The sequence below is a fragment of the Heptranchias perlo genome, chromosome 7 (genome assembly GCF_035084215.1).
Source record: "Heptranchias perlo isolate sHepPer1 chromosome 7, sHepPer1.hap1, whole genome shotgun sequence".
Classification (NCBI taxonomy): domain Eukaryota; kingdom Metazoa; phylum Chordata; class Chondrichthyes; order Hexanchiformes; family Hexanchidae; genus Heptranchias; species Heptranchias perlo.
Window position 1 is genome coordinate 21,969,444 of NC_090331.1, and position 22,987 is coordinate 21,992,430.

At 42.3% G+C, this 22,987-nt stretch overlaps 1 protein-coding gene across 2 annotated transcripts in view; it reads right to left on the reverse strand.

Moving 5' to 3' along the window:
• Window positions 1-22,987, reverse strand: part of LOC137323562 (kinesin heavy chain) — a 179,663-nt gene that overhangs the window by 6,792 nt on the left and 149,884 nt on the right. For both annotated transcript variants that reach the window (XM_067987174.1, XM_067987175.1), the window contains exons 20-25: window positions 16,493-16,594; window positions 15,591-15,651; window positions 14,644-14,715; window positions 12,859-12,963; window positions 12,077-12,293; window positions 11,322-11,423 (exon numbers count right to left, since the gene is read on the reverse strand). In XM_067987174.1, coding sequence (XP_067843275.1) covers window positions 11,322-11,423; window positions 12,077-12,293; window positions 12,859-12,963; window positions 14,644-14,715; window positions 15,591-15,651; window positions 16,493-16,594 — 659 coding nt within the window. The remainder of the gene's footprint in view (window positions 1-11,321; window positions 11,424-12,076; window positions 12,294-12,858; window positions 12,964-14,643; window positions 14,716-15,590; window positions 15,652-16,492; window positions 16,595-22,987) is intronic.

Below are 22,987 nucleotides of genomic sequence, written 5' to 3' on the forward strand. Positions count from 1 at the left end.
CTTCGTGGGAAGGAGATCTCGCCGGCTGACTCAACATTGAAATTACTGCAACAGCGCAAAGTTCCTCTCCTGCCCTGATGGAAACAAAGTAATCTCGCCAGAAAAGGTACATCAAGTATTTAAGTGTAACCAAATTTTAATAGGGTGGTAAATCTGAATGATTGCCAAACAACCCTTCTGGCACTGAAAATTTAATTTTACAAGTGTGGAGTCTCATTCCTTCACATTTTAATTATTGTTGGACATTTAAGAAAAAGCGATTTTAGAATTTTTATTTTTTTACTTTTTCTTTCTATCTTTTATTTCTGTCTTTTAATTCAATATTTCTTACCCTCTCTTTATTTTGCTTTCTAGTGTTATAACTGGTGGTGGTGAAAGGGTGGAATACTGGAGTCTGGTCTTCAGTTGTTTCCAAGCCTTTATTCATACAGAGATCCCCTTTTATAATATATATATAAAAATTTATATACACACACACACACACACACATACATATACACATACACACACACCCCCATCCCCCAGATAAGCTCTCATATATAAAGGATATGAGAGTCCCCAATTGACACACCACCTAAACACTAATTAATATAAATCACACGATACAATTAACTGCTGTAACTGATTTTACATTGAATTCACTATTCTAATTTACACTTCCTGGTTCTATGTCTGCACTGTTTATTAAAATGCTTCAATCTGATTGGTTAAGGGGAAACACAGCAGCTTGCCCCGTTCACATAGGTCCCAGTTGCCCGGGAGAGGGCGCCATGCTGGACTGAGGCCCCGATAAGAGGAACTTGCCCATAAACTTTACATGGGTCTTGTACTGCAAGTCCAAGTCTAACCTGCAGCAGGTGCCTTTCGTTCGCCATTCAGAGCAAAATCCGGCCCAATGTTTGCTTAATGTTGGATCGTATATCGTTAAAAATATCCAAGCAGTTGTCATTGAGCAGATTAAGAGTCTTATGTTCATCCCATGTTTAACTCCATGTTGATGCCTTAGAGTTTTGACTTCCTCCCTGACGACCTCTTTGTTGTTAGAGTGTACTGGAAAAGTTTTTGGCACTGTGTTTTCGCTCTGCTGTTATATCCCTTTCCAGTGTTCACCTGGCACTCCAATCTCTTTTTTTGGCTACTTTTTATAATCTATGAGGGTAATTTTGACTTTGACCGACAGTATAAAACGTACGATATTGGATCAGCCGCCCATTATACATCTCTCCCAATTTTCATTTCAATACAATCTCTCAAAGTCAAAATTGCCCCCAATGTTTTTGAAAGGTGTCCATTTATTCTTAGCAGATTTTTTTTTTCTGGAGTAGTGCCCCCAGGTCTGTGTTGCTAGGTTCTGTCTTCATATCCCTAAAGTATGCCCACCTGAAGCTATAGACGCGGGTTTCGTTGCATATTTGTGCTATTTCCATAGTCCGAGTGAATGTTATCACACTACGGTCACTGTTAGCTAACAGTTCTACTACTTCTACTCCCTGAATAGTGTCTCGGCCACTCACAAAAACTAGGTCTAGGAGACAGCACTCTGACACAATCAGCAATCGTGCACTACAATGACAAGCTCAGAGTCTTTCCTGCTTGATCATTCTCAGTGTATATTGGATAAGTTGAAGTCCCTCATCAGTACTGCCTTGATTTTCTTGATGTGGAGATGCCGGTGATGGACTGGGGTGGACAAATGTAAGGAATCTTACAACACCAGGTTATGGTCCAACAGTTTTATTTGAAAATCACAAGCTTTCGGAGGCTTTCTCCTTCGTCAGGTGAGTGTGGGATTCCATGGATGGTACCGCATATATAGTCGATTATTCGACTCCTTTGATTGCCTTGACAACGGGCAGTTGGAAAGATTATCTGTAATCATCAGGCATTGTTCTCTGACTATATATGCGGTACCTTCCATGGAATCCCACACTCACCTGACGAAGGAGAAAGCCTCCGAAAGCTTGTGATTTTCAAATAAAACTGTTGGACTATAACTTGGTGTTGTAAGATTCCTTACATTTGATTTTCTTGGCTCACTCTTCCAGTATTGCCAGAGCAACAAGGTGTTCTCTGCATTCCTGTGTGGTATTCTGTGGAAAACCCTAAATGTTGTCCTTTTCTTATTGAATACACCTAACAAGAGAATTTCATCCCATGGTATTTTTTCAGCCAGGTTATGACTCAAGTATCTGAATCTTGGCTATTTACTGAAAGTAATAAATTTAGGTAGCAGTAATCATGTGCTGTCATTGTGATTTTACCCTTGGTGTCAAGTTGCCTGCAACTGGCAACAGCCCCCAGCAGCTATTCTACATAAGAAAAAGTAGGTTAAAAAAAAGCTTCTTTCGCAGAATGTATACAATAGCTGGCTGTGAGTTCAAGGCTGTAATTCAATCTCAGGGTTCTACTTTGGATGAAGAACTACAAGAGCAAAGCAAAAAAAAGTTTATGCAGTCTTCAGAATGGCTTGAATTATAGTCTTGTAACTACTGCTAGCCATTATCATCATACAACAATTCACACCAAAATTACAACATCTAAAAAGCAAAAAGGCCTGCCAGGCAGATAGACTCTACTATCAATGCACACAACCTTCTGAGATCTATTAAAATGACCTTTGCTTTCAGAGGTGTAGGCAATTACACAAACCAACTTTAGTTTAAAATGATCAAAACAGACATTACTGCTGCTGCATTGATAAAGAACTGCACACCAGAGGTTTTTTTTGTAGGATAGGAACAGGTCACAGAAAAATTTACAGCAGATCCTTCTATTTCAGTGACCAGCTGGAAGAGATGTTGCTTAGCAACTGAGCTATCAACTTCTACTGGCAAGAATATTCATAGCATCAATGCAAACCATTTTTTTAATTAAATAATTTGGCCAAATGATATTTTGCTGCCATAATGCAAGACAATTTATTGTAATGCATGGCAGTGGATAGTTTATTCACTGCTCCTCACATTTACAGTTTGCAGGCTGCTTCCTTTTGAAGCTTCCTGTAATCTACAAAATTATCCTATAGCTCCATGATGAGGTTTACTCTCTCAATGTCTGTTCCACTCCCTTTAAGACTCCTGTCCTGATTTTTAAAAAGTTTCAGCCTTGGCTCATTGGTGATGCTCTCATCTGAGTCAGAAGGTTGTGGATTCAAGCTTCACTCCAGGACTTGAGCACATAACCTAGGCTGACACTTCAGTACAGCATTGTAGGAGGTGCCGTCTTTCAGATAAGATGTTAAACCAAGACTCGGTCTGCCGTCTTAGATAGACATAAAAGATCCCATGGAACTATTTGAAGAAAAGCATGGAGTTCTCCCCGATCTCCTGGCCAATATTTATCCCTCAACCAATGTCAACAAAAAGATCATCTGGCCATTGTTGTTTGTGGGACCTTGCTGTGTGCTTATTGATTGTTGTGTTTCCCTACAACAGCGACTATACTTCAAAAGTACTTCATTTGGCTGTGAAGTGCTTTGCAACATCCTGAGGGGGTGAAAAGTGCCAAATAAATACAAGATCTTTCGCTTCATTACTAAGTGTTGTACCTCATGTCATTGACTTCTGCTTCTCCATCTGATTTTGCAATGGTCACTACAGACCTAGTTGACATTTAGTAAATATATGTGCAAGCCACTCTATCTTCTGTGGTATTCACATAGGTAGTTGAGACCATTCCGGCGGCGAAGAGGCCCCTGCGATTTTGAGGCCCTGGTCTCATTTAAGTCTGGCAAGCGAGCTGCGGCACGCCAAACAAACATCCCAGTGCAGCTCGCCAGATTGAAGCTTCAAAATCAGACTGGTGCGGCCGCCAACAAGATAAGGTGTGGCGGGGGGAGGGAGGAGTTGCAATTGCGGAGGGTGGGGGTGCCGGGATGACAGTGGCCTAGATTATTTTGGCTCCTGCTCCTCCGGGGAATTGGTTGGAGCCTGCACTGAACAGACACTGACCACTTCCAACCTAAAATGTCAGTCGGGGTCCTATTTAGGTCATAGGATCCCCATTTTCATATTAAAAGGGGCCTATCACTTGAAACAGGCAGAGGCTTTGGACACCAAGCGGTAGGCCCCTTTCAAAATGGAGCCGGTCGCATCGCTGGTGGGGTTAATGGGACGGTAAGGTTACCGATCCCAATTTGAAACCATTGCTGCCCCCTTAACACTAGGTAAAGGCAGTCAAAATTGACCCCATAGTCTGGAGAATGCAAGGTGAAGAAGAATCTATTTTCTGGTTACACTCCCTATAGTTTTACATGGTCAAAAAGGCACTCGCACAGTAGTGCTCAGAGACCATGACATTTACTTTCTGCTCTCAGCTTACATAGTTTTCCTCCTGCTGTTGCTACAAACCAAAACTGTCGACCCAAACTTCCCATTACTAAAAGAGAAAATATCTGTATTCCTGCTATTGGTTTTACAACAAGAAAGGGATAATTGGGTATTTGAAGTAGAGGGAGATACACTGTGGGGCAGTGGAAGTAGTTTTAGATTATTGTAGCAAAGTGCTGGGTCAGGCATGATGGGCCAAATGACCTTCTTGTAGGCTATAAATACCTATGGTTCTAGGAGCTTGAATATATGGGTCGAGTCTACCAAGTGCACGCTCTTTATAGTATAGAGTGCTGTTAACTGGAAGAGTACCACAAGTTTGCTGTTGAACATACCCCTTCAACTTAAAATCACCTCATCTAAAGCTCTGTTCTACCAAATGTTCCAGCAGCCAAATGCATGAAACATTCCCACGTCTGGCAAAGATAAATTTGAGCTTGAAAGTTTTGTTGATAAATTTGGGCAGGAGTCCTGTCAAGGCGCTGTGCAAAATCGAAGCCATAGCTGCCATCTATTTGGACTCTGTTGGACAGTTGTAATAAAAAGTAAGCTAACAAGGAATTTATGCCTTTCCATGCTTAGAATACTTGCATCGATTGGTTAAATTACAAGAATGTTGCGAGGGCTTGAAAATTGCAGCTACGACGAGAGATTGGATAGGCTGGGGTTGTTTTCCTTGGAGCAGAGGAGGCTGAGGGGAGACTTGATTGAGGTGTGCAAAATTATGAGGGGCCCAGATAGAGGAGACAGGAAGTACCTGTTTCCCCTAGTGGAGAGTTCAAGAACTAGAGGACATAGATTTAAGCTGATTGGCGGAAGGATTAGAAGGGACATGAGGAAAAGCTTTTTCACCCAGAGGGTGGTGGGTGTATGGAATTTGCTGCCCGAATTGGTGGTAGAGGCAGGGACCCTCAACTCTTTTAAAAAGTACCTGGACCTGCACCTAAAGTGCTGTAAGCTGCGGGGCTATGGACCGGGTGCTGGAAGGTGAGATCAGAATGGGCACCTGGTTGTTCTTCGAGCCGGTGCGGACACGATGGGCCGAATGGGCCCCCTTCTGTGCTCTATCTTTTCTATGGTTCTAAATTAATCCTAAATGAAAATATGTTAGGCACATTTCCCTTTCCAAGAATGCAGTAAATGCCACCTTGTGGTCATTACAGGCATTACTTTCATATGCCGTTCAACAACTTCCAGTTTTAGTTTTATTCTGCTACCCTGACAACCTAGTTAATACCATCAAGGTGAATGCAAAAGGTCACTATGTAGTTAGGAAGAGATATTCAAAAGTGTATAAATATCAGGATTTTAGGGACACTACTCATCTGTTTGTATTTCTGCTGTCTCTTCTAAAGGCACAGATTTGATGAATGGCCCCACCACTGCTGATTGCTCCAGGATGCCTCATCCATGTAGTCATTCTACAATCAGCATTAGCAGAATTTTCAACTGGGATGAGGTGAATGTATGATACAAATTTGCTCTTTTCCTCACCTGAAGTCCACATATTCCTGTATAATAATCAGGAGTGGGAACACTGACAGATTTTACCCTCCCTAGCCCCAGCACTGCTGAAACCAACTGTAGCACTTCTACTGCCACTCTGGGTAAGATCAGCTGACTCATCACAGACCTGAGACCTTGGGACAACGGGAGCGAGGGGGAAAAGAAACCTGCATGCATCATGCATGTGTAACAGCAACGCAAGTGGCAGACAATGTGGAAAAACTTCTGGGAGAATAGGATAGTTATTTGAGGGAGTGGGCGATTGAGAGGTATTCAGTTTTGAGAGTGGCCAGATGGACTTCAGAGTCTTTTCAATTCCATGAGAGAGGCTCTAGTGTTGCCAGTCTCTGCAAAATAATCACAGGCACAGTGGCAACTTTGACAAGTCTCCTATTAATGTGACCTATTCTACATTCTACACTGGGAACCGAATTACATCATCAAAATAATTTAATATGGCATTAAAAATTACCAGAAGCATTAAAGCTAATGTCCAGTCTATAACGAATAGCAGTAAGTAGCTAACAGCTGCAGTTACAGTTACAGATGGCTGGGTGATTAACTATTAGTTGTTAAGTTTTTAGAACATTGAAATTCCCAGGTTGAACAGTCCATCGGTCCATCTGTCATCCAGTAAAGCTTTCACCAGCTTCAGGGAATGTATGTCGCAGGTATCCCAAAAGGCAAATATTTAGTCATTACTTTCATTATGTATAAGAACATAAGAACATATTTCTTATGTTCTTATATTCTTATTAAAAAGCACAAATGCTGTGAATGTCTGATGACAGCCATATCTACTAAAATGGGCAAGACATTTTAACTGTTCGTTAATAGAGATGTTTAGTAGCATACTTTAGTTAAAATATATTGAATACAACACCAAAAAAAAAATCAAATTTTTAAGCTAGCGTCTACTGCCCCCATTACAAATCAAAATTTGAAGACCGATAAGGACAGGAAATGCTGGTAAGAAACATGGAATGTATGTTGCTGGTTTGCCAGACGGCAAATATTTAATTACTTTCATTAGAAATCACAGATACCATGAGTGCCTGATTACAACCATATTTACTAAAATACTAACAACTGCATTTATAAAGCGCATTTCACATCATCATCGCATCCCAAAGCGCTTCACAGCTAATAAAGTAGCTTTGAAATGCAGTCACTATTGTATTAGGCACACACAGCAGCCAATTTGCACATAGCAAGGTCCCGTAAAAATGAGTGATATAAATAACCAGATAATCTTTTATTGATGGTGTTAATTGAGGGATAATATTGGCCAAACACTGGGAAATTTCCACTGTTCTTTGAATAATCCCATGGGATCTTTAACGTCCACCATGGAGAGCAGCCGAGGCCTTGTTTTAACATCTCATCCGCAGGGTGGCACCTCCAATGATGCAGCACTCCCTCAGTACTGCACTGAAATGTCAGCCTGGATTATGTGCTCAAGTCTTTGGAGTGGGGCTTGAGCCCATGACCCTGACTCGGGCAAGAGTGATATAGGTGAGCCAAGGCTGACACTGCACTAGGTAAGATATCTGAACAGGGAAAATCCAGATGAACATTTTAAGTTGAGAGACACTATTCATCAGAACATTTTGAAATGTTAAAGCAGAAACGAGTTATTTAGATGCTGTCTGGCCTGCTTTGTATTACCAGCATTTTCTATTTTGGTTTTCTCTTTTTACCTTTACCAATTTCAGACATCCAGCCATTTAATAATAATATCATTGTGAAGGAATATCATCTTTGTGAGGCAACATTTTTACCTTGGGGTTGCTAAAAATGTTGAAAACTGTAATAAGTAAGCCAACGGAACAAGCACGGTTTGGATGACAAGGCAAGATATCACACCATTGTGATTAATGGCCTTCAATCAAATCAAATCACCCTGTGGATCTTCTATAAAAACAACAGGATTCTACGCAGGCAGCAATTTCATGGTTAAGAGATAAATTATTGGAATGCAGTTTTGTAACTCATCCAAAGAACATCAACAGTGCAAATGGACAAAGACAGCGGTCTTTGTTTGGTATATTGAGTCAGCATCATTGCTTCCTGCATCAAGCAGCTTGACTCAGACAGATAATAACTGCTGCCAAATGAACAACAAAACAAAAAAATCTGATGTTTTCCATAGTGGCCAGATATTATTGATAAGATAAATCTACAGACTGCACAATTTTCATTTGTGCACCTTGTCCATAGAATCCTTTTCAAGCACAGCCTGGAATTTCATTATGTATTTAGTACCAATTTCTGTTATTTCTGTGTTGGAGAATAGGATGCATTTACTAATGGGGTGTTTAGATTCTCCATTCATTAACACTACAATAGATAAGGAACAGTACATCACAGGGCAGCAGCAATATCGGCTTCCCCTGCACTGTAATGCAGATGTAAACTTCTTCAAATTTACACATTGCTGACATTAATGGGTAATCAATAGATAACAAGTTAATATTGTCCTATTATTTCAAACCTACTGTTGGTGCAACACTTGGGACATTTACAAAATGTGCACTTGACCAACCTGGAACTGTTGCTATCAAAAGCTTTGATATTCTGAATAAGTTCCAGGCCTGGTCAAATATAAAAGCAGCATCTCCCTGGTACACCAAAACATTCCCTCTGCAAGATGCCCCCACTCACCACAGACAGAAGGCCAGTAAGTCTTAAATATACTCGTCGTCAACTGGCACCACTAGTTCTTTCATCAGTCAACCGATGACTCTTAGAAGCAAACACAATGTCATCTTTCTCTTCCTTTTCTTTTCTCTTTCCCTCTCCCCTCCCCCCAAAAATATATTTCTTCTCTCCTTCAGCACTGGACAGGTTCTTCCAACGAAGGCAAGTTCAAAGCAAGACTATTAGGATGTCAGTGGTGAGAGAAGAACAATGGGTGAGCCCACTTGAATCTGGTAATCTAGTTTATACTACAATCTGAAGAACATACCATCACAAAGAGCATTTCTTCTAGTGAAAGAGGGAATAGAATAATAGATAGAACATCTTAGTCCCAGCAGTTGAAAATATTTAAAGTTTGGTTTATTTTAAAGCAGTAAAGCTTACGACAAACATTTAACATGTTCATATGATACTGCTTATTCACTATTTTAATGCAGGTTCTTTTAAATGGGCTAATATCTCTGCTACAATAGTGGACAAAGGCATGTCATACAAATTCATCAAGCATTCATCCGCTAATATCGCCAACAGTAATTTATAAACTTTAATAGGCAAACAAACAATTTAACCTTTCAACACCATGGGCTCGATTTTAGGGTCGGGTTTCCTGCGGGTTTCCAGCGGGGGGGGCCCCGAAAATCCCGATATGAGGTCACGTGACCGGATCGCGCCGCGATCCCGACCACTTCCGGGTTCCCCGATGACGTGCGGGGCTGCGTGCGTGGCCCCCGCTGGTGGGAATCCCGCAGGCAATTAAAGCCAGCGGGGTTCCACTTGAGAGTACTTACCTTGCTTGTTGAGGTCAGTTAATGAGCTGAATCAGCTGTCAAAAGAGGAAGTGTGGGATTTCACCTGCATCGCAGCGTGTTTCCCACACTGGGGGAAACAGTCTCTCTCCAACCAGGCGTGTTGCAGCCAGCAGCCTGTGGCAGGTGCCAAGGTGCACCCCACGGGGGAGAGCCCTCACCCACGCAGGAGGCCACCGCGTCACATAGGGCAACCCCTGCCCCCCACCACCCCCCGCCAAGCCAGAGGACAGACCGACATGAAACTGCAGCCCCAGTCCGAGGAACCACCCACCTACCCTGCACAACCCCTCAGACCAACACCTGCCAGATGGGTGGTGCGTGGACACCCTCGGAGAACGAACAGCATGACCAGCCCCAGCAGCCTCGCAGTCCACGCCGTCCGCCGCAGAGACGTGGAGCCCCCCAACACGGGGTTGTTGCACGCCCACCTGCACAGCAGGAGGGAGGGCTACCGCAGAGAGAGACGCATCGCAGAGGGCACTACCCTCGCCACATGGTCCACAGACCGAGGCGAAGCTCCCCGGACCTCTCCGAGCAGCAGTGCACACGGAGGCGCAGATTGGCTCGACATGTAGTCGTGGAGATCTGCAGGCTCTTTCATGCCGAGCTGCTCCTGGCTGGCCCCAGCAACAAGTGCTTACCTGTCGCTGCCAAAGTCACCACTGCCCTCCACAACTTCTCCTCCGCATCCTTCCAGGGTGCAGCCGGCTACACCGCCGATGTCTCTCAGTGGTCTGCGCGGAAGAGCCCTGCAAATACACCTGCACCTACTCTGCAGTAACACGATGGGTGGCATCAGTGGTGGGTCCTCATAGTGATACCCAGGAGCGGGCATTATTGGACACAACAGACAGTATTCGCGGAGACATGGCAGTGGTGGTGCCAATATAATGTGTGCTGTTTGTTGCTCTGAAATTCAATATAGGTACCACCCATGGCAAACCATCCGACACCCTTGTGCACCCCCTTCATGCTCACGAAACATTTGCCTTACGCTGCCTACTGCACATATGTGATGCATGACCTGTGGCTGCAGCACAGGTGGTGGCAGGTTGAGTGAGGCTGGCCGTGAGGGAGATGCACGAGAGGGTGAGTATGGGATAGAGCCATGAGATTGTATGAGGATTGGGTCGCGTGTTAGTGGCAGGATGAGTACTGGCGAGGTGAGTAGGTGGAGGTAAGATGAGGATGGGGTTTGAGTGGGTATGAGGGGTGATGTGACAGAGTAGTGTTGGCGGTGCCGAAGGAGATGTGGGGTTGGGGCAGTGTTGTGGCAGATGGAGTGTAGGGGAAAGACTTTGTGTTCTCACAGTGGCTGGCCTACTGAGGTCATTGCAGCGCCTCCTCACTGTATGCAGGTGGGCGATATGTTGGTTGCGCAGGTGACCCCCCTCTGCCACCTCGAGCCAGGCCTTCTTGCTGGCAGAGGCTGGCCGCTTCCTCCCGCCCGCCGGGTGGAAGATCTCTGTCTTCGCCCTCCTCCTCACCCCATCTGATGATACCTGGGGTGAGGCATCATTAAACTGGGAGCAGTCTTCTCCCTGGGCTGCTCCATGCTGAAATTTGTTCCATTGGTTGCAGCATCTGTCAGTGGAGGACTGCTCCTTTAACTAGAGAGCCTCCAGCTGACAGATCGTACTGCGCATGCGCAGCCCGCCCGACGCGCAGACCAGCAGCGTGGACCCCGGAGGAGCAGGTAATTGATTCCTATTAGTGGATTGCCTGCTACGATCGCGCGGGCAACCCACTAATTTCACCGAGCGTGTTGACCACGCTCCCGAAACCCAACCCGCCGGAAACCCGCAGGCCTGGTAACATCGAGCCCTATGTGACTGGTCCACTGATTGAAGCTTCACAACATCAGAGGACTTTTTAGAAGCAACAACCTTCATAATAAAAACACTGATCAATTATTTTTTCCTGTTCAGCAACTCACAGATTTATCACCTCCATTTTAATTAGGCTTTATTCTACTTACTACTTATCCTTGTTCTGTTAGTAACAGCTAGTCCACCACCACGAATCGCATGAATGGCTGTTGGGGAGGATGCAGGGTAATGACCAGGACGAATAGGTTTGGCTAAAATGCAAGAACAAGATACAAGTAAATTAATCTGCATCCAAATGTGTGCATGTGGTCTGACACAATCATAATATTTCTCTAAATACTCACCTTTATCTTACAACCTTGTCTTAGTGATAATTTTGTGTATATTTTTAAAATTGTTCTGATTAGTGACCATTGACCTTTGGACTTTTTAAAAAACTTCAATATTGGGAAAAATTCTCTCTTATCCTCTCCCCAAACCACTTTACCTTACTCCCTCCACCCTGCTTTCAAAAAGCCTCCTAAAAGCTCATTATTTTAACTATGTGCTCAGTCTCCTCCCCCACCATGATTCTCCATTTTCTTGTCTAATATCCACCTCTCTATTTTGTAAAGCACTTTGAGACATTCTTTTATGCAAGGAGCACTATGTAAATGTAAGATGTTATTATTATAACACCAAGCAGGTTGCATACAAACAGTGTTTCAGCCAATACATTATTTACCTCAAGCTTTGCTTACATTATATTCATATTGCACAGTCAGAAACAAAGAGTTTTTTCTTCACAAACCTGAAGAGGAGGTTTGCTTTTCAGGCAATCTCAGAATTAATAAACCCTCCAAACCAAGCAAGCAGAACCCACATGCGTGACACAGGGTGATATGAAAGCAGCAAAACCCCTCACCAATCTGAGCTGAATGTGCCCGCCTGGCCATGTTTTTGGCTCGTACTGCTTCCTTGATTCGATCGACCTCCTGATGGTAACGCTTGCGGTCTCTCATGGAACTCTCCTTGGCTTCCTTCAATGCACTCTCCAGTGCCTTAACTCTCTCAGCTGTAGCTCGAAGTCGTTTTTCCAGCTTAGGAAGCTCACAACGAAGATCTGCATTGTCACGAACCAGCTGGAAGAGAAAAAGAACTAAGTGGATAACCACGAAACAGAGGGCAACTAGGGGTAATTTTGACTTTGGCAGCTAGTGTAAATCGGTGATATCGGATCAGCCTCCCATTATACATCTCTCCTGATTTTCAATCGAACACATATAAAATCAGTGAGAAATAAACAGTTAGGGAAAGAAAGGTCGGAAAAATCCAAGTGAGAAAAGAGTGAACAATGATGATGAAATTTCAATATGGAGTTTGTAAGTCCTCCGGTACATAAACTGAAAATATTGGTTTTGGAAGTCATCACAGAATATTGTTAAAAAAGCATTTGTAGCTGTATTTATTTTGAGGTCAACAATTTAACTCGGTGAAACAAAATCTAGATCAGCAATTTTATGTTTGAGAACCTTGCCCATCAAAAGGAAATGACAGAACTCCATTATGGGCTCAATACAGCGTGTTCTCGATCAGAAAGGGGATTATATATTTAAAAGCGAAATACAATAATCGTGGAGCGTTTAATGTTGGAATAACAGACTATTTTCAGACATGAACAGAATTTTGTACAAATCACCTTCATACCTGTTTGTGAACTTTTGTAAGCTGCTCCAGGTTGTTCTCAAGAAAGGATATTTTCTGTTTCTGTGCAGCACTCCCCCCTCCATCATCTGAGTCCAACTCGGTGCTCTGAGGAAATGCAAAGCAAAATTATCAATCTGCGACCAGTTGCAAAGCATGTGACTGAAAGGAATCAATCAAAACGACAGCTTTACCCTTCTGACCCAGCTCTGCTGGTGGTGTTTATTTGGAAATAAATAAAAACACCACATGTATTTGGGAGTAAGATCAGTATGAAGTTACTTAGAGCGAGATATATCCATTGATACTTTTGCTGCATGTTTGAGGTACTTCTTTCAGTATGAAGTGTATTGAGCCATCTACTGCAACCAAATATCAAAGGAAAACTTCCACTGTTCGGCATAGAGAGATATGGGGTTATCAAGTGGGAACTCAAAACTCAATATTTTTGTTAAACAGATCAATAAATACCTTCCAATACATTGGTTTAGGATAAGAGGTCATCTGGTCCTTCTACAAACCATCTACCTGGTGTTTACTTCACTCATTTCATATTTTCCAATTACTAAAAATAATCAAGCAACACTCTAGAATCTTTACTGGGCAACCCCAGCCTGCTTCCATTAGGGGGTACCTTGCACTACAAAACCTTGGAAGGAAACAGGTGGAGTTAAGGACATCAGGACCCAGTCCTAGTGGGATCACTCTGATGGCTAAAAGTATAAACCCAATAAGATTTACTTTTCTGGTGTGATAGCAACTCAAATTCATGAAATCTACTCTCTCAATTCAGCTCTACCTAAATGAGTGTGATGGCAGAATCTGCCTGGATTACAATCAAAGAAAAAGTACTTGTGATGAATAGGGAGTTTCGGTCATATTTCCAATAAAAAGCCAATGGGGTATAAATTGGTATGCGTTGTGCCCATCTTTTGAGCATAAAACGGGCACAAACCATACAAATTTAGCAGTGGGATGGCCTACGCCCAATCTGAGCGGGTGTTAGTACCACTGCCAAAGTTGTGGGGCCCGATTTTTTATAGGCGACTCCCTAAAACAAGCATTAGGCTCTTTGAATATACAAACTAGGGGCCCAATGCCTGTTGAAGGATCCCATTCAGAAATTAATAACTGATGAGCAGGGGGAGGAGTCGGGCCAGCTGTGCTCAGGATTGGTCAGCGGACTCCGTGGCCACCAACCAAAGGTAATTTTTAAAGATGTTTTTTTTAAAACAAGTCACCGTCCTGTGGAGCCAGAAGGAGCAGGAGCGCTCCCTCGACTCCATAGGAGTCACGATTGCCCCTCCCTCCCTCCCTCCTGTAGCTCACTTCAATCCTCTCTCCCGGGATTTACAGGAAGGTCGCTGCCGGTGAGGAAGGCAACCCAAAATTGACAGCTCCTGTGGAGGCGCGACCAGCACTGGCCATTCAACCCAATTATTCAGATGAGGCCCGAGGAACAATTTCTATCGATCCTCGAGCCTCTAGGTTCGAGCGCACACTGCCACTACAGCAAAAAGTCTGGGCCCGAAAACGGATGAGGCAAATTTCTAGCCCTGTATATTTCATTATGTTTGTTTAGGAGACTGACAGTTGCTTTAAAATATTAGTCACTGATAGTAGTTTCTTTAGATAATGTCGTCCTCTTGTAGCTCGCATTATACCCAAAACTGAATTTGACTTAAAACCTGATTCATTAAGAGTCATCTCCAAAAATATGTTCACAATTTTCCCTTAGGGAAAGTCCAAAGAACAGCAGTGAAGTTAGCAGTAGATCCATCAACTTACTTTCTTGACCCTAGTAGTGAGGTCCTGAACAAAAAGTTTTCGGAGGTTGTGGAGAGTTTGAAGTTCTTTTGCCTTTTAAAAAGAACAAGTAGTCAGTGATAGAGGGTTTAGGGAATATAGATTTTAAATGAGCTTGTATCTCTTTCCAATCATTAATTATATATACATACAAATAGGTAATTAATGAACACAAACCCCAGCAACTACAAACACTTGCAAATACAACTTTAAATCATTGAAAATCATATAATTTGATTTGGGGGGGTGGGGGGCGTGGAAGAAGGGAAACGGTGTTTGATACTGGCCATATCCAAGAAAAACATCCATTTGTTTCAAAAAAAAGTTGCTGATTATAATATACAATGGAGCAAACAGCATTTGCGGAGCAGAACAGGATCTTGGTCTGTTGTATAGAAAAGTTGGAGCAGCGCACCCAGTAATTTATCCGCCCACTTCTACTACCACAAGAGAAATTTTGAAAGTGACGAGTCAGCTATTTTTGTCGGGCGAGATTACTGTTGGGGAAGATAGTCACCAATGAAAACTTCCCTGCTCTAAGCACCTATTCAAAAGCAAAAAGCCACTCTCCAGTCACTGCACTTAAGTTTCAATTTTAAAATTGTATAGTAGTTTAACTGGTTTAGTAGTTTAACTGGTTTACATTGAGACATATAGGTCTAGTTATTTAGATTGCAGAGCTTCTTTTAAAAATGCTGACAATGATTTAACAGTGCATTGCGTTCGGTGTATATGCTGGGACCCATGGATTCAATATTGGGAAAGCTGTAGGTGGGAAAGAGATTCACAGACATTACACTCGCATGGCGTAGTCTTTGTTCTACAGGTACTTGACCTTAAAATTTAGTTAAGTTACATAATTGGGAAGGGGACTAGTTTGTTCTCAAGCGAGTCCATTAAAGTCCGATAGGTTTCACATTGAAACTTACAACTGTCTCCTCCAGCCCCTTGAGGTCCTGTTTTGCTTGCTCTCTTTTGTCATTAAGGAGTCTAAAAGCAGGACATAAAAGTTATTTGGAGTCAGATTTTATTTCAGATTGACAGCGTATTAAGAAAATGATTTCATGCCTCTGTGCCACACAATTTACCAAGTTAGAGGTAAACAGATCACATTACAAAAGAACGATCTTCAAGTAACAAGCCGAACGATATAATTAAAAGGTTATTTAAACGTCATGCTACTATAGTAAGCAGTCTGGTGAGGGCGTCAGCGGTCAGCTACATGACGCCTCTGAGCAAAACAAGAACTCCAATACAAAACGTACACAACAGATGCAAGAATTTTTATTGAGGAAGATATATAAACACTCACATACTACCACCAGAACAGAAAAAGGAGCAAGACTAGAACTAGGATGTTTTGCCTGGACAAATATCGTTTACAGGTAGCAATGGCCAAATTGGTACTGTGCATCATCACACTTATGACCAAATTAGTGCTTTAAAAAAATTTCTCCTTCCAAAATGCCCATAATATCCCAAGAATGCCTGAGGCACAGATGTTTCCCTGGGTACTGTCAGTCAGACAGGAGGTGATTTTTCACACAGAAAGCTAACACCCTTAGTCTTTTTCTCTCTCTCTTGCTTTCTACCTGCTTCCCACAGGCACTTAAATACAGTCACCCACCAAGAACTGGCAAAACAAGTATACTGAGTGTGGATGATATTTAATATCATTCGTGACTACCATCAGAGCTACCAAACCAGCCGCCAAGTACCTTTGGATTCTAAAGTGAAATCTGCAGCTTTAATATGAAGCGATAATCTTTAAATAGCACACTATCCTCAGTTCTCATGATGTAAAGAGAGATCATTTTAAAAATAAGCTTACACAAGTTTCTGGAGCTCGACACTTTTTTCATGTTCCTCCATTTTTAACTTGTCGAAGTCGGAGTTCAATTTCTCCTGCTCCAGCACAAGCTTTTGGTTCAAACTGTCGAGTTTAAAGAACAACAAAAGTATTTTTGTGTTAATTTAGATAGCGAACCGTTTGCATAAAAGCTTACACAACACTCAGGTATTAATTATGCTAAATTTGTCGGTAAATAACTATTAACCCAAGCAACTTCATTATCTTTTCATTGACATTTCCACCAAGATTATGCCATTTGATTCAACATCCTTTTTCTAATCAATTGTATTTTCCCCCCAACCGAATTAAAATCCAATCAGCACAATTAGTACTTAAGCTGATTTATATGGAGTAAAATACACAGAAATACAGTCATTGAATTACTGTTTGCAGAATAGCAGCAGCTGTGCTCAGCAGTGCTTCACTCCTTAATTTTGAAGTGTATAATTTTTATTTTGTACAAAAAGCTGTTGTCTTTCACAGTGCTAGTAAATTTAGCACTGTGCCTACATTATTTTAACTATTAGCACTATTACAATTTAATCAAGAATGTAAATGCAATAATTTATAATATTCAAATATAAACACCAAGAAATAAATATTACAGGTTTTAAATAAAAAGAACTTCACATTGTTCCAACCACAACAATCTTACTGCCCTCAGTCATTTTAATATTGGAACAAAAGAATAGACAATACTCCTGCCATTGCTATAGCTATTTCAATAATAAACCTAGTGATGGTGATTCCGGTATTAGAGTTTATTACAATGCTGTACAACTGGTAAAAGACTCTCATCTCAAGGTCTTGGCCTTGGTTCGGTCATAGCAATCTTGCCTTTGAGTCAGGAGGTTGTGAGTTTAAGCCCCATTCCAGATTTTGAGCATATAATCGAGGTTGACAGATGAGTGTTGCACTGTTGGAGGTGCTGCCTTTCGGATGAGACATTAAACCACTCACAGCCCTATTTAAAGAAAAGTTTAGGAGTTCTCTAGGTGCCCTGGCCAATAATGCTCTTTCAACCAACATCATAACCAAAACAGATTATTGGGTCATTTTTCTCATTGCTATTTGTGGGACCTTACTGTTTGTAAACTGGCTGCCATGTTTCCCTCCAATACATCAGTGACGACACTTCAAAAGTACTTCACTGGCTGTGATGCGCATTGGGACATCCTGAGGCCATGAAAGGCGCTATATAAAATGCAATTTTTTTTCTTTTAACTCCAAATGTTGAGAAACATTCTATCATCTCATTTCTGAAAAATTTTGTTTTTAGCAAAAAGCACCTATTGCTATCATCAAACCTGTGATATCACATGACCATCTGTGATACCACATGACCATCTGACAACTTTGAGGAAGATTCAGAAAAACTCCTTAATTCTGACTAACGATATAATAGCAAGTGCCACGATCACAAAGGTTTCAACAAACTTCCACGTAAAAGGTTTCTAATTAAACTAAAAGCTACAAGAATCCAGAGTAGAAGATAGAAATGTACAAGAAATTGGTTAAAGAAAGGAAATGGAGAGTGTTCACAAGAGGTGCAAATGTGAAACTTGGGCGAAATGTTGAATGGAGTCCCACTCAAGCCAGTGTTTGGACTCATGTTTATAATAGATATGAATGACTTGGATAATGAAAACAGCAGTAAGGTTTGCTAAATTTGCTGACAACATTAAAATATGCCTTCTGCTTTCCACAGATGATTCTGCCAATTGATTTTCAAAAGATTTATAATGAATGTGTACATTGTTAGGCAAACAAATGGCAATTGAAATTTAAATGTAAGGTATAGGTTGAAAGAATGTGGGTTAGAAGTATACAATGAATGGAATTGAATTAGGACATGGAGACTTAGAAAGTGACCTGGAAGTAATTGCAGAGTGTTCAATTTTAATGCCCAAAAAAAGGCTAATGGAATGCCAGGATTTAAAACCAGCTCTACAGAAGTCACGTTACGGCTTTACAATATGTCAAACCACTCTTAGAAAACGTGCTTAGTATTCCATGCCACAAGAAAAGTACACTTGCATTGGAAAGGGTACAGAGAAAAGCAATAAGTCTGATTCCAATTGTAAAAGGTTGATCTAGGGGTAAAGATTGGAGAAGGCTAAAGTTTTAAAGGCTGGGGGAGTGGGGGGGGTGAACTGATAATGGGAGGGACCTCAAAGTATGCAAGATATTAAGTATAGACAAGTGAGGTCATGCATTTGAGGAAAATCAGGAACTGGATTATACATTGAATGGACAGATGCTGAAACGTGTGGACGAACAGCGACCTAGGGGTGGAAATACATAATCCCATGAAGGTACAAGTACATGCAGGTAATACCATATAAATAGGGAGTAGGAAGAGCAAAGTCATTATGATAAATTTGTACAAGGCAATGGTTAGGCCACAGTTATAGGGCGCTAAATTGGGCCGTTGTTTCGGCGCTACATGGCGTCTCTGACATCCAAGATGGCACCTTGGATGCGCACATAGGAACATAGGAAGAGGAGTAGGCCATTCAGCCACTCGAGCCTGCTCCGCCATTTGATAAGATCATGGCTGATCTGTGATCTAACTCCATATACCTGCTTTTGGCCCATATCCCTTCATACCTTTGGTTGGCAAAAAGCTATCTATCTCAGATTTAAAATTAGCAATTGAGCTAGCATCAATTGCCGTTTGCGGAAGAGAGTTCCAAACCTCTACCACCCTTTGTGTGTAGAAGTGTGTAGAAGTGTTTTCTAATCTCACACTGCACCCCCTCCAAGGCCAATATGTCCTTCCGAAGGTGCGGTGCCCAGAACTGCTCACAGTACTCCAGGTGCGGTCTAACCAGGGTTTTGTATAGCTGCAGCATAACTTCTGCCCCCTTGTACTCCAGACCTCTAGATATAAAGGCCAGCATTCCATTAGCCTTATTGATTATTTTCTGCAGCTGTTCATGGCACTTCAATGAACTATGTACCTGAACCCCCAAGTCCCTTTGGACATCCACTGTTTTTAACTTTTTATCATTTAGAAAGTACCCTATCCTATCCTTTTTTGGTCCAAAGTGGATGACCTCACATTTGCCTACAATGAATTCCATTTGCCACAGTTTTGCCCATTAACCTAATCTATCAATATCGCTTTGTAATTTTATGTTTTCGTCTACACTGCTTACAATGCCACCAATCTTTGTGTCATCGGCAAACTGAGATATGAGACTTTCTATGCCTTCATCTAAGTCGTTAATAAATATTGTGAATAATTGAGGCCCCAAGACAGATCTCTGCGAGACTCCACTAGTCACATCCTGCCAATGTGAGTACCTACCCATTATCCCTACTCTCTGTCGCCTTTCGCTCAGCCAACTTCCTAACCAAGTCCGTACTTTTCCCTTGATTCCATGGGTTTCTATCTTGGCTAACAGTCTCTTATGTGGGACTTTAACAAATGCCTTCTGGAAGTCCATATAAATAACATCCATTGACATTCCCCTGTCCACTACTTTGGTCGCCTCTTCAGAAAATTCAATCAGGTTTGTCAGGCACAACCTACCTTTCACAAATCCATGCTGGCTCTCTCTGATTAACTGAAACTTTTTGAGGTGTTCAGTCACCCTAACCTTAATTATAGACTCCAGCATTTTCCCCACAACAGATGTTCGGCTAACTGGTCTATAATTCCCTGGTTTCCCTCTCTCTCCTTTCTTAAAAAGCGGAGTGACATGTGCAATTTTCCAATCCAGAGGGACAGTTCCTGAATCTAGAGAACTTTGAAAGATTATAGTTAGGGCATCTGCAATGTGCTCACCTACTTCCTTTAAAACCCTGGGATGGAAACCATGTGGTCCTGGGGACTTGTCACTCTTTAGTGCTATTATTTTCTTCATTACTGTTGTTTTACTTATGTTAATTTTATTGAGACCGTCTCTGATTCAATATTAGTTTTCTTGGGATTTCCGGCATGCTATCCTCTTTTTCTACTGAAAATACTGACGCAAAGTAATTGTTCAACATGTCCGCCATTTCCCCATTGTCAATGACAATATCCCCACTTTCAGTTTTTGAGGGGCCAACACTGCTCCTCACCACCCTCTTTTTCGCACCACGTTTCCAGCATGATGTGTGCCTGACGCCATCTCGGTATAGGAGTTAGCACAGGCACAGATAACGAACACTGGAATCATGTAAAGTAGGGAGAAAATGGCTTCAATCAGTGTGCAACGGTGATTTAAAGTGACAGACACCATTTTGGGACTAAACGCTTAACTCAACGCTCAGTCTTAACCCCAACCATCTGAATGTGTCTTAAAGTGCCTGGAGGATCCCCCACCTGTGCTATTTAAAGGGACCATGCAGGATTTACAGGTTAGTGGCTGGATTATTGCTTCTGGCTGCTGAGATATTTGTAATTGTTTTTGGCGATCTCCTAGACTTGAATACTAGGACGCGGGGACATAGCCTAACATCTAGAGCCAGGACATGCAGGAGTGAAGTTAGGAAATGCTTCTACACACAAAAGGTAGGAGACGTTTGGAACGCTCTTCTGCAGATGGCAGTTGATGTTAGCTCACTTGTGAATGTTAAATCTGAGATTGATAGATTTCTGTGAACCAAGGGTATTAAGGAATATGGGGCTGAGATGGGTATATGAAGTTAGGTCACAGGTCCACCATGATCTCATTGAATGGTGGAACAGGTTCAAGGGACTAAATGCCACTGCCACTTGCTGATTCCTGATATGCGCCATCTTCTTCTGCAAGAAAATGGGACGTGCGTCTGGGTGATGTGCCTGTCATGGTTGAATAGCTGCCAGTGTGTGTGGCCTGTGAGTTGTGGATGGGTGGCTTGAAACAGTGGTAATGTGTAAGGGTGAGAGGAAACATCTGGTTGGAAGAGTTGAGTACTGATGGAAAGAGTTTATTGGTATGTGGGTGATGGGTGAGGGGGGGCGGGGGTAGTGCTTGGTGCAGTTGGTAGGAGACGCCACTTGACAGTTGACCTCACTCACCTTGACCACTCATATCAAAGCATTGAACTTCTTCCTGCACGACATCCATGTTCATGATGATGTGCACTTGGCATTGATTTCGTCCCCCGCTGCCTCCCACTGCCTTTTGGATACATATCTGGAGGGCCTCTTGACACCACCCCCCACCCCACCGCGGATATAGGATGTCCTCCTTCTGTCCACCTCTTGCACCAAGGTCTATAGTGCATCAGCAGAGAACCTTGGTGCACGCACTCTCGCAGGCCTGGTACAAACTCAGATCGGCAGATTGGTGAGGTCTGGCGTGTAGATTGGAGGATGTGGGATTTAGTAGTGCATTATCTTTTAACATAACTCATCAGTGTGTAAACATAGGGATGGGACCTGCATCTGTGTTTTACGTGTGCGATGTCTGATCTCCGTTCAGACTCCGTGAAAACAGTAGACTGTTATTTTCAGCAAGTAACAGGTACCAGCTACCTTTAAGAGATTTCTAAGAAACATTTCTCCCTTTAAGAGATTGCGCTCCCCCTGGTGGTGGAAAGTGTGAATTGCATTGATTCCTGTGCAAGGCCTGGAACGGAACGCTGATTGCAAGTGAGTCCTGGGGTTGGCCGAAACTTGTGTCCTGCCTGCGCAGGGGTCATTGGGCGTGGGGTAATAGCAAATCATGTACCCGCGCCCAAAAACGGCCCTTAACCAATTTGTCTCCCTCTGTGTGAACAATTTTAGGTACTCCATTATAAAAAGAATATTTAAGCTATGGAGAGCAAGGTTCACCAGGATGATATCAGGGACAAGAAACTATTGTTGTAAAAAGTGATTTGAGATACTGGGACTATTCCCAATGGAACAGAGAAGGCTAAGAGGAAATTTGACAGACACTTTTAAAATTATGTAGAGATTTGACAGGGTAAATAGGGGAAGATTATTTCCACTTTAAAGCGGTAAACAATTTAAAGCGGTCAATATGAAAGAAAGAAAGAACTTCCATTTATATAGGGCCATTGACATCCTCAAGATATCACAAGATCATTAACAGCCAATGAATTTATTTTGAGTGTAGTAACTGTTATTGTGTAAGCAAACAGGGCAGCCATTTTGCACTCAGCAAGGTTCCTATGTGTGAAGGCTGAAGATCTGGGTATGGTTCTTAATGAATACTTTGTGTCAGTCTTCACAAAAGAGGGGAACGATGCAGAGATTGTAGTTAAGGAGGAGGAGGAGGCGTGTGAAATATTGGATGGGATAAAGATAGTGGGAGAGGAAGTACTGACAGGTTTAGCATCTCTGAAAGTTGATAAATCACTAGGCCTGGATTAAATATATCCCAGGCTGTTAAAAGAAGCAAGGGGGGAAATAGCGGGGGCTCTGACCATCATTTTCCTATCCTCCCTGGCTACGGCGTGGTGCTGGAGGATTGGAGAACTGCTAACACTGTACTGTTGTTTAAAAAGGGAGAAAGAGATAGACCAAGTAATTATGGGCCAGTTAGACTAACC